The sequence below is a fragment of the Pipistrellus hanaki genome (assembly GCF_964339955.1).
Source record: "Pipistrellus hanaki genome assembly, chromosome: 14".
Classification (NCBI taxonomy): domain Eukaryota; kingdom Metazoa; phylum Chordata; class Mammalia; order Chiroptera; family Vespertilionidae; genus Pipistrellus; species Pipistrellus hanaki.
The window spans coordinates 49,454,263-49,473,520 of record NC_140516.1 but is presented as its reverse complement, the minus strand read 5'-3'; the positions used below and the strand labels follow the sequence as shown (position 1 = coordinate 49,473,520).

General features: G+C 39.1%; 1 protein-coding gene across 1 annotated transcript in view; it reads left to right on the top strand.

The window, feature by feature from the left end:
* The first annotated feature begins 210 nt into the window (after positions 1 to 210).
* Positions 211 to 19,258, top strand: part of EIF3A (eukaryotic translation initiation factor 3 subunit A) — a 32,672-nt gene continuing 13,624 nt past the window's right edge. The window contains exons 1-15 of the mRNA XM_084904420.1: positions 211 to 436; positions 6,416 to 6,606; positions 6,757 to 6,893; positions 7,265 to 7,428; positions 8,894 to 9,093; positions 10,430 to 10,638; positions 11,566 to 11,737; positions 12,434 to 12,538; positions 12,919 to 13,017; positions 14,558 to 14,674; positions 14,922 to 15,107; positions 15,706 to 16,053; positions 17,036 to 17,140; positions 17,223 to 17,336; positions 18,813 to 18,935. Coding sequence (XP_084760546.1) covers positions 388 to 436; positions 6,416 to 6,606; positions 6,757 to 6,893; positions 7,265 to 7,428; positions 8,894 to 9,093; positions 10,430 to 10,638; positions 11,566 to 11,737; positions 12,434 to 12,538; positions 12,919 to 13,017; positions 14,558 to 14,674; positions 14,922 to 15,107; positions 15,706 to 16,053; positions 17,036 to 17,140; positions 17,223 to 17,336; positions 18,813 to 18,935 — 2,319 coding nt within the window. The 5' untranslated portion in view covers positions 211 to 387. The remainder of the gene's footprint in view (positions 437 to 6,415; positions 6,607 to 6,756; positions 6,894 to 7,264; positions 7,429 to 8,893; positions 9,094 to 10,429; positions 10,639 to 11,565; positions 11,738 to 12,433; positions 12,539 to 12,918; positions 13,018 to 14,557; positions 14,675 to 14,921; positions 15,108 to 15,705; positions 16,054 to 17,035; positions 17,141 to 17,222; positions 17,337 to 18,812; positions 18,936 to 19,258) is intronic.

Here is a 19,258-nt window from a genome sequence, read left to right as displayed (position 1 = left end):
GCTCCCAGCCCGACTGTCGCCTGAGCGGCGCGGGGCCCGAGACGTGCTCCCCTCGCGTGAAACCTCCGCGTTCCGAGGGGGCCTCTGAGAGCGCGGACGGCGCCCGCGCCGCCGCCGCCGCCACGTCAGCCGCCGCGCGTCAGGCCAGCGCGCCTGCGCGCGGGAGACGGGTGGTGCGCACGCGGAGGCCCGCCCCCTTACATCCGGGGCCTGGGCCGCGGCGCCGCCGCCGCGCGGAGGTCACGTGGGCCCCTCCTTTCCATCGCTGGCTGGCTGTCTGGGCGCGGGCGACTGCTGGTGAGGCGCGTGGGACCTCGCGCTGCTTCCCCTTCGGCCCGGGCCACTGAGGAGTTCCCTGACGCTGGGTGAGCTGAGCCTGCCGCCAAGATGCCGGCCTACTTCCAGAGGCCGGAGAATGCCCTCAAACGCGCCAACGGTGAGTAAGGGGGTCGGGGCGCTCCGCGCTGGGGCGGCCGAGGCCTCAGAGGTCGAGGGGCCCGCGCCTGGCTGCTCCCTGTTCCGCTGCCTGACGGCGGCCGGAGACGGGGGGGTGAAGGGGGTCGATGGCGGCCTGCCCGCCGCCGTCCCAGACCGTAGTTGGCGGCATGGTTTCCCTTCTCGTCCCAACTGACCGGGGAGTGGGAGGCGCGGAGCCGGGAACCGTCGCCCTGGGGCCCTTCCGTCCCCCCGTCGTCGCCCTCTGGGGAGTCTCGGGGGGCCGCCGCCCCGGAGACGGAGCCCCCCGGGCCGGAGCTGGCTCCCCCACCCCGCCTTCCCCCGCCGCCGCTCCCCAGGCCCCGGGTCTGCTCGCCTGCCTAGGCCCCCGGCGCCCCGGGCCGCCATCTGGGAGTGCCGGGGAGGAGGAAACATGGCTCCCTCCCGGGGACAATGCACGCGAGAGCCTCGGCTCCACCTCCCGCCGGGGCCGCGGCCGGGCCGGGCCGTCCCACCCCCGGCCCTGCCCCCGGGCCCTCCGCCCCCCGAACCCCGCGCGGTGCCCGGCTGGGTCAGGGTCCAGCTGACTCTCCTCCGGCCACCCCGGGCCTTGGCTTCGGGCGCTCTGACCCACAGAACCGGTTTTCAGTGTGTTTTTTTTCCTTTTCCGGCATTGATTATTGGCTGCCCCAAAGCCCGTTCGGAATCACAGGAAGTTGGGCCGGAGTTGTTAGTAGTCACAGAGGGACTGACTGCACGTTCTCTCCCAAGATAACGAAACTGAGGCCTAGAGGGAAGGAATGGGCTGCCCAAGGTCACTCCGCGACGGGAGGCTGCGCCAGGGGCTGAGGCCGAGGCCCCCGGGCGCCCCAGGAGCCGCGGCGACTTCTGTCCCCGTGTGTGCGCCGGGCCGGGGCCCGCGGCCTTCTCGGGGAGAACCCGTGCGTGCCCCGATGTATTCAGCGGGCACTCATCCACCTTGGCGTTATGGGGTGACACGTGTATCATGCCTGTCTCGGGTCTTGAATTAAGTTTAAAAAAAAAAAAACTTTTTTAGGGTTTTCTTAAAGCCCCTGTCTGCACCCTTCCTCCTCCCCCCACACCAGTTTTGGGTCTCATCCATGTTGCTGATGGGTATACCTGGCCTGTTACAGTGTTAACGTCTGTGGGGCTTATGTTGTTAGCTGGTTTGAAAATTCCTCTTTTGGGAAAGGTCAGGTCAGTCATTGCATGAAATTGATCTGGCAGGGCTAGAGATGTGTTTTGTCACTTGCTTATCGTTTTAACTGAAAGTAACCATTTCGAGAAGAGTTGACAGTCTGGAATAGGTTAATTCTACATTCTGTGGGCAGAGTAATTGTTTTTAAAAAAAGCTACATCTAAAGATCTGATCAACTACCCATTCTAACCAGCTATCTCGTGGTTAGAACAGGGGAGCTGCTTTAAGTTTATAGAAATTAATTACAAAATAAAGATGACCTGTAGCAAAGTTAGGACATATGTTTTTAAAGTTTCAAAATTTACCATGATGTTAAATGACTTGGGTAAAACTCTACTGGGTTTGCCATTGTAGGTCTGTCTCACAGTCATTTGAATGCTTTTACCTAAGGCTTCCTTCCCCCTTTCTGAGAGGCTGAAGCACTGTAATCTCCGTGGCCTGAAAGTTACTCATTTGCTGTGTTCAGGCTTTATTTCCTTCATCACTCCTCCCTTCTGAACCTTCCTATGAACTTAATATTTCAGTAACTTTTTAAACTTAATAAGGATACATAATGTGTAACATCTTAAAAACTTTTTTTTTCACATTTTCTAAGTTGAAATTGATTTGATTCATGAAGGGGAAGTTGGGCAAAGCATCTAAAATTAAAGTCGGCAAGATGAGAAGGATACTGCTGGCCGGGAGTGAATTTTGTTTCTGTAGTTTTGCAAAAAAAAACTGTAGGCTCCTTGCTTCGGCCCTTTTAAGCTGTAAGATGGGTGTTTCTGTGGTAGAGATGAAAGGCTTTGCCATTCACGTATTAATTTTTGTACCTTTGATCTTGTAAGAGATCTCTTCAGTGTCAAGGTGAGCAGAATGTAGATGGTGAATGGCACTGCTTAAAAAACTAAATAGGATAATGATAAAAAGCACCTTTCAATGGGAATAACCTCATTTTATCTAAATGTTTTATCTAACATTTGTGACCTCAAACACATTTAGAGCAAATCCATTAATAAAATGTGAATAAATTTAAGTAGAATAATCCTTCAGGTCACCCTGAGTCTGTATATCAGAGCAATGCTTTTGGACACAATTGCAGTAATTATTCAGGAATATGAGAGCTTGGCCCAGCAGCTACAGGCAAAAAATTCATAACCTGGTATCACTTGGGAAAAACCCTTTTTCCAGATTATATTGTTAGTAGTGCCAAATTAGCTGCTTCTGACCCTGTAAAAGCTTTTTAATTAAACTACATGGGGAATATAAAAATAGTTGTTATTAAACCCACAAATTGTGTAACAATATAGCTTATCTAGTTGGTCTGCTGAAGAAATTAGTAAGATTGAGAGGTTCACCTAAACTTTTTCTTTATAGATAGACATACAGTGTCACTCATTGTGGCTGGAAGGTAAACTCAGGATGCACTAACAGTTTATAATTCCAGAATTTTATTTTTGTTTCAGGAATATCAATCTAGAAAGGAACATTCTTTAAACATAAAAATAGAGCCTTTAGTGTGACAGTTTTTCCAGACTTAACCCCTCACCCCAAATCAGATAATTCAGAGAAACTACATCTAAATCCTCCTTGTATGTGTTAGGGTAAAGACATCATAGATTATCATGAGAAATCTGTACCCATTCTAGTTTTTTCTTTTGAAAACATCCTTGCCTGGTATCCATGTGGTTTTTTTTTGTGTGTGTGTTTTTTTTTTTTTTTTATATCCATGTTTTTGTTGTTACTATTTGTTGATGGTTGAAGTGCTTGTTCAATAAAAATTATTTTTTAATGCATTTGCTTTGGCTTTGAAAGAATGGTATGGGATTTGGAAGCAAATTGTAATTAGCTATCTAGGAGTGAAAAATACTTTTAATTCTATTCCTAAATAAGACTTATTTTTAGAATGTTAATAAGAAACCATACTCTTGCCGAAACCGGTTTGGCTCAATGGTAGAGCGTCGGTCTGTGGACTGAAAGGTCCCAGGTTCGATTCCGGTCAGGGGCATGTGCATTGGTTGTGGGCACATCCCTGGTGGGGGGTGTGCAGGAGGCGGCTGGTCGATGTTTCTCTCTCATCGACATTTCTAGCTCTCTATCTCCCCTCCTCTCTGTAAAAAAATCATTAAAATATATTTTTTAAAAAAGAAAGAAACCATACTCATTTAAAAATCAAGAGATTGGGAAAGTGAACTATTTTTAGACAGTTTAGTATTTTGTCATCACACCATACTGGGGCCAGCTCTCAACTTTAGCTCTCTTTGTCCCTATTTTATGTTAACAAGATATTGACAGTACTTAATACAGTAATGTAAGGTTTAAATCTTCAGTATAAGATTGGGAATTGTATAGAATAGGTCATTTTAGTGCTGCTGTTAACAATATTTTCAATGTAAAGGATACATTTAAAAACATTTTCTCCCCAATTTTTGGCTGGTAGATATGGTTTTTGTTAAATAGTTGTGAAAAAGACCTAAATTCTACTGTTGCATTTTAGAAAGTAACCTTATGTGCATGCTCCAGGAATAAGATCCTATAGGTCCACCCCTTAAAACAAGAAAGGTTTATTATTCCAACAAGGTATCTAGCTATAACACGTCTTGTAGCATTTTGGGGGAAGGGTGTAATAAAATTGACAACTGAAAAAGGACTTTCTCTCTTAACGGAAATGTTAATATTCAGTTTATTAACTTGAAGTATTAAAGAGGGATTTGCATTTATTTACATACGAGGAATATTTGATGAAGTAGGATATTATATAAAGGTATTTATTTCAGTATGTTGTGTTGTGATTTACTAGTGTCCTGTTGCAAGCTTTTTCTATACTAGAGAGTTGCAATATTGTTTGTAGCTTTCTCAGGGCAAAAAATGTTCACAGTCAACATTCCTGAAAGATGTGATAATTGGAAGAAGAAATATTAGAGAATTACTAAACCTGTAGTTCTAGTAAAACCCCCAAATAAGGGGCCCTTTTGCCTATCCTTTGGTTAGCACAGAGTTGCATGATAGATAATGCTACACATTGTCAGTTTATTCTTAATTCTTTGTCAAATATTTTTAAAAATTTATTGATTTTTAGAGAGAAAGGAAGGAGTGAGTAACAGAAACACCGATTTGTTCCACTTATTTATGCATTGGCTGCCTGACCTGGATGGAATCCAAAGCCTTTGCATATTGGGATGACACTTAAACCAACTGAGCTATCTGGCCAAGGCAAAGCATTTTTTTTTTTTTTTTAAATACGTTTTTATTGAGTGAAAAGAAGGGAGAGGGATAGAGATGTAGAGACATGAATGAGAGAGGAACGGTAATGATCGCTGCCTCCTATACGCACCCCCCACTGGGGAATCAAGCCCACAACTCAGGCATGTGCCCTGACTGGGAATTGAACCAGTGACCTCTTGGTTCATGGACCAATATGCAAACACTGGGCCACATAGGCAGGGCAGATTTAAAAAAAATAATTTTTAATATATATTTTTTATTAATTTCAGAGGGAAAGGAAGAGGGAGAGAGAGATAGAAACATCAATGATGAGAGGGAATGATTGATCGGCACATCCATGATTGTGCACATCCCCTATTGGGATCGAGCCTGTAACCCAGGCATGTGTCCTTGACCAGAATCGAACCCGGGACCCTTCAGTATGTAGGCCAACGCTCTATCCACTAAGCCAAACCCAATAGGGCTAGATTTCTTTTTTAAGGAGGAAATTAAATGATTTAAAAATGAAGATGTGGTGTTTTAAGATATTTTGTATAGTGTAAAACTAGTGTTTTAGTGCTCCCAAGTTGTTCAAATGTTCAATGAAAAGGTACTGTCTGTGAAATTTGGCAATTACATATTGAGTTTATGTTGAACATAACCAGGTGACTTAACCCCTCCCCCAGTTTATTTGTGTGAAAGAAAGCAAAAAATGATAAATAAAAAAAAGATAAATTTCAACTTTAGTTAGAAATAATGTGATAGAGGGACCTTTGCTTTTGACTGAATTTGAAAATGAACAATATACATAGAACATGAGATTAGAACTGGATTTTGAACTATTGCCAAATATTGCCTTCAGTTTTAATTGGCAGTAAATTCAAAAGAGTGTTTCTTTGCTTTATATTCTAAAACATCCCCCTCCATCCCCAGTTTTAAAAAATAAAAATTGGAGAACTTAAGTTTTAGATTTTCAGAAAAACTGCAAAGGTAGTACAGAGGTCCTATATATACCAGGCACAGTTTCCCCTATTAATATCTTATATTAGTATAATAGTACATTTGTCACTTGACACAACTAATGAACAAATACTGATGCGCTATTATTAACCATTCAGATTTCCTCAGCTTTCCCTGATGTCCTTCTTGTGTTTCAGGATGCATCACATTTAGTTGTCCTGTCTCCTTAGGGCTACTTGGTTGTAGACAGTTTCTTAGACTTTCCTTTTTGATGACCTTGATGATTTTTGAGGGGTACTGGTCTGGTATTTTATAGAATGTCCCTCAATTGGGAATCTGTCTTAATATTTCCTCATGTTTAGACTGGGATAAGTGGAGACATACTCTTTGCTCATGTTTTGGCAGACTAAATTTTAAATTGTCAGTTCTACCAAACTCGATGTATACAATATCCCAATTGAAAATCCCAGCGAGTTATTTTTAGATGTCAAAAATAAATGTGACCTAAAAAGAGATGGTAATGAGTTCAGAAAGTAAAACAGCCAATTTAAAAAGCAAGATTTAGACTTTTGTGTAATATATATCACTGATTTTAATTCTGTTGAATTACCTTTCCAGAATTTCTTGAGGTTGGCAAAAAGCAACCTGCTTTGGATGTTCTTTATGATGTTATGAAAAGCAAGAAACATAGAACATGGCAGAAAATACACGAACCAATCATGTTGAAATACTTGGAACTTTGTGTGGATCTTCGAAAGAGCCATTTGGCTAAAGAAGGATTATACCAGTATAAGAACATTTGTCAACAGGTATGTACAGAGCTGGGTTTAATATTTTTTTTATAAGTGCATTTAGTAATTTTGACTTTACCGTTCAAAGTAAATATATGCTATGCCATAAAATTTGCTTTCAAGATATGTTTTGTTGGGAAAGTTTTATTTATTTTTTGTTTTTGTTAGGTGAACATCAAATCTCTAGAGGATGTCGTGAGGGCATATTTGAAATTGGCAGAGGAAAAAACTGAAGCAGCTAAAGAAGAATCCCAGCAGATGGTCTTAGACATAGAAGATCTGGATAATATTCAAACTCCTGAGAGGTATGTGGGTTAAACTGCTAATAAACTTCTCTGTGTTTTACTATACATGGGTCTCCATCCTGATTTGAAGGTGTTTATTAGAAAGATTGCTAATATTTGACATTTCAAATGTATGGTAACCAAAAGAATCATGTGTTAGTCAAAGTTCTTAAAAGTGAAAAAGTACAACCTTTAGATTGGTATATATTAATATAAATGGTTGTGCTACGGATTGGGAATTCAAATACTTGGACACTAAGCTTTATAGTTTGTCCAAAGTTGTAGGAAGATTATGTACTATTTTATAATGATTATCGGTTTTGGTGTTTTCATCATGGCAAAGTAGAAAACCGTGTCTAAAAATGTTTTCAATATATTTTATGTTTTTGTAGTGTTCTCCTAAGTGCTGTAAGTGGCGAAGACACTCAGGATCGTACTGACAGGTTACTTTTAACTCCATGGGTTAAATTCCTGTGGGAATCATACAGACAGTGTTTGGACCTTCTTCGAAACAATTCTAGAGTAGAGCGTCTCTACCATGATATTGCCCAACAAGGTAAAACAAGAACTGATTTGATAAGTTGACTTACGAATATAATTTGCAGCTCAGGCCCTTGTCCTGGGCATTGAAAGGTTGCTGGTTTGATTCCTGATCAGGGCACACATGCCCAGGTTGTTAAGTTCAATCCTGATGGGTGGCATATAGGAGGCAGCCAATTCATGTATTGCTCTCACAACAATGTTTCTCTTCCTCCCCCTCTCTCTAGAAATCAGTATAATTTAAAAAAATCTTAACGAATAGATTTTGCAACAGATTAACTGTTAATGTTTTTCGAAGTACTTCTTTTTTCGTAGTACTTATTTTACATAGTTTTTATCCCTATTGAAATATTTGCATTAATTTGAATAGTAAATAAATGACTTTTTAAGAAATTTGTTTTACTATTTGAAGTAATTTTATATGAAATGTATTTCATTGATGAATGAAACACCTTTTAAAGTCATTTTGGAGTTTTCTAGGTAATTGAAAAATATAAACTTTTTTATTGATATTATTTCTTTTTATTATTAGAGAGAGGAAGGGAGAGGGATAGATAGAAGCATGGATGAGAGAAACATCATTGATTGGCTTCTTCCTGCACACCCCCGACTGGGGATCGAGCCTGCAACCCGGGCATGTGCCTTGACTGGAAATGGAACTGCGACCTCCTGATTCATAGGACAACACTCAACTACTGAACCACACCAGCTGGGCGCAATATTAATGCTTTAATGACAGCAAGTAGTTCACATGCACATCTATGTACACAGTTAAAATTAGCTTACCACAAGTCCCCAATGGGTTCAGTTTTCATTAGTACAAAAGCTACCTGACTGTGCAAGTTAGGTAATAAAGTTCACTGCACATTTTGAACAGCATGGGGATTAGGGGTGTCGGCCCTCCATGCAGTTGAAAATCTGTATAGAACTTTTGACTTAAAATGTAATAGTCCACTATTAGAAGTCTTAATAACATAACCAATTAGCTCATGTTTTATATAAGTATCACATACTATATCCTTATACTAAAGTAAGCCAGATGGGGGAAAATGTTCAGAAAATTTTAAGGAAGAAAAAAATAAATTTTTAGTACTTATTGAAAAAAACCTGGGTGTAAGTGAACCTGCACAGCTCAGACCTGCATTGTACAAGGGTCGTCTGTATTTCAGGCTAGAATTTTTTTTTTTCTGTTTTAGGATTTGAAATAAGTGTTTGAAAGGTGAGTCTTTCTTAGACCCCAATTTGAATAATTTCCCATTGGTAAAGTCAGAAACATAATTTAGTCTTAGGACATGCTAATGACTATATCCAAAAGGTGGTTGGGGCACATGAAGTGAATTATAACTCTAACCACTTCTAAAGATATGATTAGTTTGGTAAATCTTATTTAAATAGCTGATCTTAATACATGAAATAAAACTTATTCAATACCTAAGTTGATTGTGGAAAGTACCTAATATATTTTACTTTTATGTTTATAGCTTTCAAATTCTGCCTCCAGTACACCCGGAAGGCTGAATTCCGTAAGCTGTGTGACAATTTGAGAATGCACTTGTCTCAGATTCAACGCCACCACAATCAAAGTACAGCAATCAACCTTAACAATCCAGAGAGCCAGTCTATGCATTTGGAGACCAGGCTTGTTCAGTTGGACAGTGCTATCAGCATGGAGTTGTGGCAGGTAACAGCCTATATTTTCCCCTTTCCTAATTTTCTTTATCTTGATACCTGTTGGCTAGTTTTTATTTTTTTATTTTCATTGATTTTTTTTTTTTTTTACAGAAAAAGGGAGAGGGACAGAGTTAGTTAGAAACATTGATGAGAGAAACATTGATCAGCTGCCTCCTACACACCCCTCACTGGGGATGTGCCCGCAACCAAGGTACATGCCCTTGACTGGAATCGAACCTGGGACTCTTCAGTCCACAGGCCGACGCTCTATCCACTGAGCCAAACCGGTTTCGGCTGTTGGCTAGTTTTTTATAAGTGAGGAATTAAAGCTTGTCTGATGCAGTAGGGAGAGTTCTGGACAGGAAATATTACAATATTTTGGTTCTAGGTGCCAGCTATGAAGTCTGGGCCAATTCGTGTAATTTCTTTTGGACCCAGTTTCTTTCCATATAAAATAGTTCTTCCCAGTGCTACCTAATGTGTGAACTTTTTACTGCATGATGAAATAAGTCCAGAGGAGAATGTTACTGTATTTTGTAAAAGTATTGGTGGTGTCAGGTTGGAAATTAAAAAACAAAATTTGTCTTTTACTGTGAAAAAAGAAGTGATGCACTGGATTTTCTCCTAGGTTTCTTGGTGTTGCTTAAACTTAGCATACATGATGGGTAATCAATGCTATGTTGGAAATCCCAGCCATGTTGGGAATCATTCTCTACTTGGCCTTTTCATACTAAGAATTCCACAAAGACATTTTCACATGATTTTGTAGTCATAAGTTGAAACTTTAATATATTTAATTCCCCAAAATCTAATTGAAATTGAAGAGAAATCAGTAATTTTTTTAGCCAGGTGAAAAATGGGATAACTTCCTTTTTCTGTAAGGACATCCTTAAAATAACTACCTGATGAATTAAGGAGGAAAAAGTTACGTAGAAAGGACAATTATGTGAGACCATAATCAATAAAATAAGTTATTAAAAAAAAAAGTTATGTAGAACACAAGAAAATGTGTTCATTATAGAAAACATGGATAATTGTAAAGAGGACAATATTCATATATAATCTTATAACTCAATAACTTCTATTGTGTGTTTTTTGTATTCTAGATTTTTTTAAAGTCTGCTCTTTCTACTTTAAAGAGTTTTAAGAATTTTGTATTTTTGCAATTATGGCAGTTTTTAGAAATATATCAAATACTAGGTTACAGATGAATAAAAAGAACCACACATGAAAGCATTTTATTTGCCACTTTTATTGTGTTTTGTGCTTTAGGTTTCATAATGAGATTTGAATTAGATTTTTGTTTAGTTTAGAATGTAATGACTAATTTATTCTCCTAATTTTAGGAAGCATTCAAAGCTGTGGAAGACATTCATGGACTATTCTCTTTATCTAAAAAACCACCTAAACCTCAGTTGATGGCAAATTACTATAACAAAGTCTCAACTGTCTTTTGGAAATCTGGAAATGCTCTTTTTCATGCATCTACGCTCCATCGTCTTTACCATCTATCTAGAGAAATGAGAAAGAATCTTACCCAAGAAGAGATGCAAAGGTAAGAATATTACAGTTGGATAGAACTGATGTTATGAAACAAATATCTATTACTGAATAACATGATAGTATGTTCTAGATGAGGGTTTCTCAACCTCTGCACTATTGATATTTGGGTTTGGATAATTCTTTGTGGTGGGGACTATGCATTTAGGATGTTAGTATCATTCCTCGTCTATACTCACTGGCTTCTAGTAGCAGTCCTTCCAGTTTGTGATAACCAAAAGTGTCTCCAGATACTCTGCTTGGATAGTATTATTTTATTTTTTTAAATTATTTTTCCTTAATATTTTTATAAATCCTCACCCGAGGATATTTTTTCATTGATTTTCAGAGGGAGTGGAAGAGAGGGAAAAATATTAATGTGTGAGAAACACATCGATTGGTTGCCTCCTGCATGTGCTTTGATCAGGGCCTGGGCATGGAAGAAGCCTGCAACAGAGGTATGTGCCCTTGACCAGGATCAACCTTGGGACTTTTTGGTCCACAGGCTGACGCTCTATCCATTGAATCAGACTGGCTAGGGCTTGGGTAGTATTCTTGATCTTCAGTAGCTATCTTGTCCAACTCTGCCAATGGTGCAATTGAGAAAAATGGAATATTAGGAATATTGAATATAAAAGACAGTGTTAAGGTATAAGCTTTCTATCCATAAATATAAGTATTTAAAACCTATTCTTAGAACAAATTTGACAGGAGTAAGTGGGTGGATGAAGTTTTTATTCTTAAGGTATTCATTTTAGTACGGTCTTATTTATAAATAATTTTATGCTTTAACAAATATTTATGAATATAGTTCACACTCACATAGTAATATACATAGTCTGTCACTGGCATATCGTACTAGCTAGATGGTTAAAGAGTAATGTCTTTCTGCTTGTCAAGTAACATTTACACATTTAACAGATTTTGTAATTTTCTTCTGCAGAATGTCTACTAGAGTGCTTTTGGCTACTCTTTCCATCCCTATCACCCCTGAGCGTACTGATATTGCTCGACTTCTGGATATGGATGGTATCATAGTTGAAAAACAACGCCGCCTTGCAACACTGCTAGGTCTTCAAGCCCCACCAACACGAATTGGTCTGATTAACGATATGGTTGGTATAAATTTGAGCATGCATATATACACTAGAGTCCTGATGTACGAAATTCGTGCAAAAGTAGTCCTTCCTTCCCCTGTCTACCAGCACTGGCTTCCCTCTGGTACCCGGCACCCGGGACCCGGGCTTCCTTGGCTTCCCTGGCAGCCCTTGCTTTGTCCAGAAGGTCGTTCAGAAGGACTAATGGTCTAATTAACGTGTTATGCTTTTATTATTATAGACACACACACACACACACACATAAAAAAAGAGAAATATGTTAATTAACCAGGACACAGTAACTGGTCATCGAGACAGGAAGAGGTTGCCTGCGCCATGTCGGGGGCAGGGCAGAAGGGGTCTTTGCACACCTGCACTGGGGGAGGGTCTGATTGGCTGCGGCTGCTTCCAGAGCTGGAGTCAGAGGGCCTGATCGACTGCTTCCAGAGCTGTGGCTACTGCTGGGCCAGGGGACAAGGCAGGGCTGGACTAGCCACTCGAGGATGGGCAGTGCCCCGCGATTTCAAATCGCCTGCTGGGCTCCTAGTATTATATATGCTTTGAACATAAAATTGTATGTTCAGGTTTTACAGTTCATGATTAAATACTGGTGTTTTACTTCTTAATCATTTTCCAGATTTCTAATTCTGTATTTTTTTAAATCAGTTCACAATTTTTCTTAAACAATTAAACTTTTTGTTTTATTTACTGTAGGTCAGATTCAATGTACTACAGTACGTTGTCTCGGAAGTGAAAGACCTTTACAATTGGTTGGAAGTAGAATTTAACCCCCTAAAACTCTGTGAGAGAGTCACAAAGGTAAGCCTTTGCATTTATGTTTGATTGTATCACCATATAGCTTGTCCTAGTGCAGTTTCAGATATATTTCTATTTATTAAGAGAGAAGTATTGTCCTGTGTTTGAAGTCAGTGCACATTTCATTGTCTTTTTTCTTTATGTCAAGAGAAAAGATATTTCTGATGTGCTAAATAAACCTGTGGAGGTAAATTAGCAGCATGGCCTGGCTTAGCCATTGCTGTCAGTCACCTTCAGACAAGTATTCACAGCTTCATTACACATTCTGTATTTTTTGTTGTGTTGATATTTTTGTCTAAGGAAATTGAAAAAGTTCTGTAGATGTTTTAGTATCTGTTACATAGAAAGTAGAAGTCTTTTTTTAATTTAATGGATTTTTATAGGTTCTAAATTGGGTTAAGGACCAGCCTGAGAAGGAACCAGAGCTGCAGCAGTATGTCCCACAGCTGCAAAACAACACCATCCTCCGTCTTCTGCAGCAGGTACGAATGAAAAATGGATGTTTTATGTAAGAACTGGGATTCCTTCCTTGGTTGTTTTGATTGCAAAACTGAAAAATTTAGGAATGACATAGGAAGTGAAGGTCTCCCCAAATTCTATTCCCTGTCCAAAATTAATCTTCTATTTGATATGAAAAAAGAATTTTACATAATTTACAACTGCTTTTTTTTTTTTTTTTTTAACAGTATCTTTGTACATTTTCCCTTGTTAGTCATGTAGGTTCCTCATTTTGTTTAATACCTACAAGGCTTTTCATTGTCTAAGGGTACTATGACTGAATATTCAGACTATTGATATAAATCTGTATTTCTCGGCTTTTTGCTATTAGAAAAATGTTGCAGTGAGCATTTTACACTTATCTTTGCATACTTCTGTGATTTTCTGTAGCATAGAATTAGGCATAGACTTTACATGTTTAAAGCTTTAGTAGCTCCTGAAAAGGGTCTATTAAGGGACATAACCAGTTGTAAATGAGAAAGCCTTTTCTCCTGCTTACACAAGGTATTATCAGTCTTTTAACATATTTTAGTCTGATTTCTCAAGTTTGACTAGTGTAGTTTATAATACGGCTTAAAAGTTTGTTTTATCTTTCATTTGTTTCATTTGGGGGGAGGAGCTTTCTTTATACGTTCACCTCAGTATTAGAGCACATTTCATTGACCTGCTTTCTCGTATATGTGAGCAGTGTTATTTCTCATGTGCTATACAAATAGTTGAAGGTTAATTAGCAGTGTAACTAAGTAGTAATGCTGCCAGTCTCCTTCAGACAACCAGTTTTATAAAAAAGCGTTCAGGTGAATTAGGTGGCTGGTCTTTATCTGCAAATTTGTGACCAGTTAGGTGTTTTTGTTTTGTTTTATGAAACTATGAATAGATGTTTTTCAGAAATGGTATGGGGTGACTGTTTAAAGCAGCAGTTGCCAACTAGTGGTCCGTGAGGTCCGAAAGGTTGGTGACCACTGGTTTAAAGCATGAGACTTGGGTTTGAGAGCCTTTTATTGGAATGCCAGCTCTAGCAGTGTACTGTTAATGTAGCTACTCTGAGCTTCAGCTTTTTTCTGAAAAATGGGCATAATTTCTACTTCCCATCCTATCCTATATAATATCTTATATAATAAAAGCCTAATATGCGAAGTGTCTTGACTGTTAGTTCAACCATTCAACCAGTTGCGATGATGCACACTGACCATCAGGGGGCAGGCACTGTGACCTATAGGTTAGTTTGCTGCTGGTGTCTGGGTGATCATGATTGGGTGAGATGGGCTGGACATGCCCTGTACCCTCCCACGGCCCCTTCCTGGCCTCAATTGTGCACCGATGGGGTCCTTTGGCTGGGCTTGTGGTGATCAGGCCAAAACTGGTTCTCCGACATCCCCCAAGCGGTCCTGGATTGCAAGAGGGCTCAGGCCAGGCTGGGGGACCCCACTGCACCGAGCCTTTAGTGATTTTTAAGACTGCATATAAAAAATGCTGAATAAACGATAAGCTATTCTTAGTAACCTTGTGTTGTTTTTTATACAGGTGGCACAAATTTATCAGAGCATTGAGTTTTCTCGTTTGACTTCTCTGGTTCCTTTTGTTGATGCTTTCCAACTGGAACGTGCTATTGTAGATGCAGCCAGGCACTGCGACCTGCAGGTATGTGCTGTAAGGGGACACTGAGGGGAAGGCAAGGCCCTTTAAGGACCAAAAACACAAAACCTTTGTTTCTTAGCTCTTGGTACATTGGCACTGATTTAAAGCTTTCCTGAGCTAATCTTGTAGGTTTTGTATTCAACATTCTTTCATTAATTTTTCTCAAGTTCAGTTGAAATTTTTTATCAGAAGTTGGACTTCATATATACATATAGACTTAACTATTGATGATAATATTTACTTTTCAAAGGTTCGTATTGACCACACTTCTCGGACCCTTAGTTTTGGATCTGATTTGAATTATGCTACTCGAGAAGATGCTCCACTTGGTCCTTATTTGCAAAGTATGCCTTCGGAACAGATAAGAAACCAGCTGACAGCCATGTCCTCAGTACTCGCAAAAGCACTTGAAGTCATTAAACCACCTCATATATTGGTATGCGTCTTTGGGAGAAATAGACTACAGAAATTATGAGGGGCCCTTATGCTATGTCTTTCACAAAAAGGTTTGAGATGGTGTCTGAAAGAAGGGATTTAATATAGATTATTCAGTTGTATTTGGTATTTTTAGCAAATGTCTATCAGATGTACAGAATACTAAGATGCCTTCCATTGGGTAAAATAATACAAGTATTAAATGGGTGTACAACAGAACACACAATGATGATCCCAAGTATTAAATGGGTGTACAACAGAACACACAATGATGATCCCAAATGGGGTTACTATGATTGGGCTTTGCCTTCATGCCTACGATTTTTTCTTTGTGTGTTAGTATTCCTCCCTGGCTTGAACACTTCAAAGGAGATTTGGTGCAGAGAAAAGTTGACCTAGCAAATACAGGCTTTTCAGCTATATCATTGCTGTGGGAGTAGTGACATAGCATTTGGAACTGAGAGTTTGTAGTTTGAATAATTCATCTACTGTTATTAAATGCAAACACATAGGGGTAATACTTCAGGATTATTTAGTAATTTTTGATGGCTAATACCATGATATGTCACTTAATTTTTAAAATGCGTTTGTTTTTGAAGCAAGAGAAAGAAGAACAACATCAGTTGGCTGTTACTGCATACCTTAAAAATTCACGGAAAGAGCATCAGCGTATCCTTGCTCGCCGTCAGACAATTGAGGAAAGGAAAGAGCGGCTTGAGAGTCTGAATATTCAGCGTGAGAAAGAAGAATTGGAGCAGAGGGAAGCTGAACTCCAGAAAGTACGGAAGGCTGAAGAAGAAAGGCTGAGACAGGAGGCAAAGGAGAGAGAGAAGGAACGCATCTTACAAGAACATGAACAAATCAAAAAGAAAACTGTTCGTGAGCGGCTGGAACAAATCAAGAAAACAGAACTGGGTGCCAAAGCATTCAAAGATATTGATATTGAAGTATGTAGTACATTACTCATTAAACTTAGTTTTATCCTGATTTCTTAGAAGCACAGTCCTTTATCGCTTATTGGTTTATTTTGGGTTATTTGGTTGTTCATTTTTGGTACACAGGATTTATTAACTAAAATCTGTGAAGTAAGCATCTATACTAATAATCTATACCAGTGGTCGGCAAACTCATTAGTCCACAGAGCCAAATATCAACAGTATAACGATTGAAATTTCTTTTGAGAGCCAAATTTTTTAAACTTAAACTTCTTCTAACACCACTTCTTCAAAATAGACTCGCCCGGGCTGTGGTATTTTTGGAAGAGCCACACTCAAGGGACCAAAGAGCTGCATGTTTGCTGACCATAGATCTATAAGAATAAAAGGGTAATATGCAGCCATGGGCTCAGGCAGCCAGGAGCCCCAGTGCCTGCGAGGCCCAGGGTTCAGGTTTCACAGCTGCCACGGCCAGCAGTGGCAGCAGCAGTGATGGGGGCGGCACTTCCCCTGATCAGCCCTGTCGCCTCCCACAGAGGGAGGCCATAGGGAGCGGGCCTAAGCCATCAGTAGGACAGGCTGGGCTGAAGGACCTCACTACCCTGCTACCCCCTAAGGGCACAAATTTTCTGCCACCTGGCAGTGGGCAGCCACTAATCTTTTTGCCTTTAGATTTGGCTATTCTAGGTATTTTATGTAAATAGAATCATACAATATGTTTTGTGACTAAATTCCATCTATAGTTTTTTGTGCCCTGGGTCTAATTTGTTTTTAATAGCTGTACAGTTTTTCAACACTGTTAAAAGGGAGTTTGGGTACATGCATATTTTTGTCCTTATACTCAAGTGGAAACATGGTTGTTGTAAAACATTTTTACATTGCTTAAATTTACCCATTGTGTAAAAAGTAATATAGGTTTTGATTCTAGAAGCAGTGCTCCATTGCGTTTTTCTTACATTCTTATTAATGATTGTGCATTTGTATTATCTTTCAGGATCTTGAAGAACTGGATCCAGATTTCATCATGGCTAAGCAGGTTGAACAACTAGAGAAAGAAAAGAAGGAACTTCAGGAACGCCTGAAGAATCAAGAAAAGAAGGTAAATGAAAGAACTTAAAATTTTAACATGTCAGATTAAAAAAAATATATTTTTAAACTGCATTTATTTTCATGTTATTCAGATTGATTATTTTGAAAGAGCTAAACGTTTGGAAGAAATCCCTTTAATAAAAAGTGCTTATGAAGAACAGAGAATTAAAGACATGGATCTGTGGGAACAACAAGAAGAAGAAAGAGTAAGATTTTAATTTAATTGAAATATTTTTAGACTGTAAGCTAAAATTAAATTCTCTGACACTATTGGGTCCAGGACATCAAAATTGATTTATTTTATTAATCCTCACCAAAGGACATTTTCCATTGATTTTTTTGGGGGAGATTGGAAGAGAGGGAAAGACTGAGAAACACATTAATTGGTTGCCTCCTGTTCCAACCCTGACTAGAGCCTCGGTCAGGGAGGAGCCTGCAACCAAGGTGTATTGTACCCTTAACAGGAATCGAACCTGGGACCCTTTGGTCCAAAGGCTGGTGTTCTATCTGCTGAGCCAAACCAACTAGAGAAAAATTTATTTTGTAATCTTTTGCCAGAAATGGTGTGCTTTAGTGGATGCAAACTAACAGATTGGTGGATAGATAGAAATTTTCACAGTGAGATTAAAAAATGAGACTTATAAAATACAAAGGATAGCTGAAAAGTTTAGTTTTTAAAACACCTTTAAGGAAACAGAATTCACACACCATCATGTGCAGCTTTTTAGTACAGAATTGTACAACTATCTTATACCATACCCCAAAAATAAGCTTGTTACTCATTTATCAGTCATTCCTCATGTAGAACTAAACTTTCTACCACTTGGCTGTAGAAAGTTTCAACCACTAATCTTTTTTGCCTTTAGATCTGGCTATTCTGGGTATTTTGTGTAAATAAATAGAATCATACCATATGTTGTTTTGTGACTAAACAATTCCATCTATAGTTTTTTTTAGCCTTTGTTTACTTGATACAAAAGTAAGGTTTGCTTGTAGTAGCCAAATTTATAATAAAAAGAAATGACTTGGTTCTGGTTAAAAAAAAAAAAAAGAGTAAAGTAACCACAGGCAGCAGGCAGGAGACAGCGTCCATTTGTGGGGACTGCAGTGTGGAGAATGTAGCCCTCTTCTCAATGATTGTTGTCATTGTGGGACAAGTATTGCCAGTTCTTTCAAATATTTTTAGAAGTTGAAATTTTTGTGATATAAAATTAGGAAAAGTGCTACAACAGACCAAATAAAATATTTGAGATAATTTGCTGCAATCTCTTCCTGAAGCCTTTCATTTTTCCCCCTTATGACACAAAAGGAAAAGCCTTCTTTAATCTGTAGTTTATCTTGCCTGAACCTCCAATTGTTTTTAAGGAAGAAATGCCTTTAATAATTCAACCATAGTGCTTACTACCAGTTTTTGGTGTTTTATTTGTTTTACCATATACATATATAGTTTTTCCTTTATAAAAACTTGTGCTACTGTGAGCCTAAATAAAAACGTTCTTGTAGATGTCTCGTTTATCCATCTCCCTGATTGCCTTCCTAGAGACCTGTTGGCATGAAGGATAGTAAGGTTGATAAGGCACAGGAGCTGCTTGTGTTCTGCAAAGATAAGCCAGGATTTGGGGTAAATTAGTAATCAGATAATGAATGCTTTGGAAATTTAACTTTGTATTATGTGTTTGCAGATTACTACTATGCAGCTAGAACGGGAAAAGGCTCTTGAACACAAGAATCGAATGTCACGAATGGTTGAAGACAGAGATTTATTTGAAATGCGACTCAAGGCAGCACGACAGTCTGTTTATGAGGTACATTTATGGCTTCAGGGAAATGTTCATGAGCTTTAGTTTTGCCTTAAGCGTTCTTCAATACAGTAGCACATTCTTTATTGAACTAACATATATAATGTTACCATTCAAATAACATTTTAATAGAAAATTTCTTAAATATTTTCTATGCTAAGTAGTCAACCATCAGTATTTTTCTAAAGGTGCTGGTGGGCTGCATAAAATTTGCAATTGATACAAGCTTTTGTTTACTATTTACAGAAAGAAAGAAATCAAGTATTCTGTTCATAGCATTCTAATTTAATCATTCATTTTAGTTTGTATGGTGGCAGGCCCACTTCATA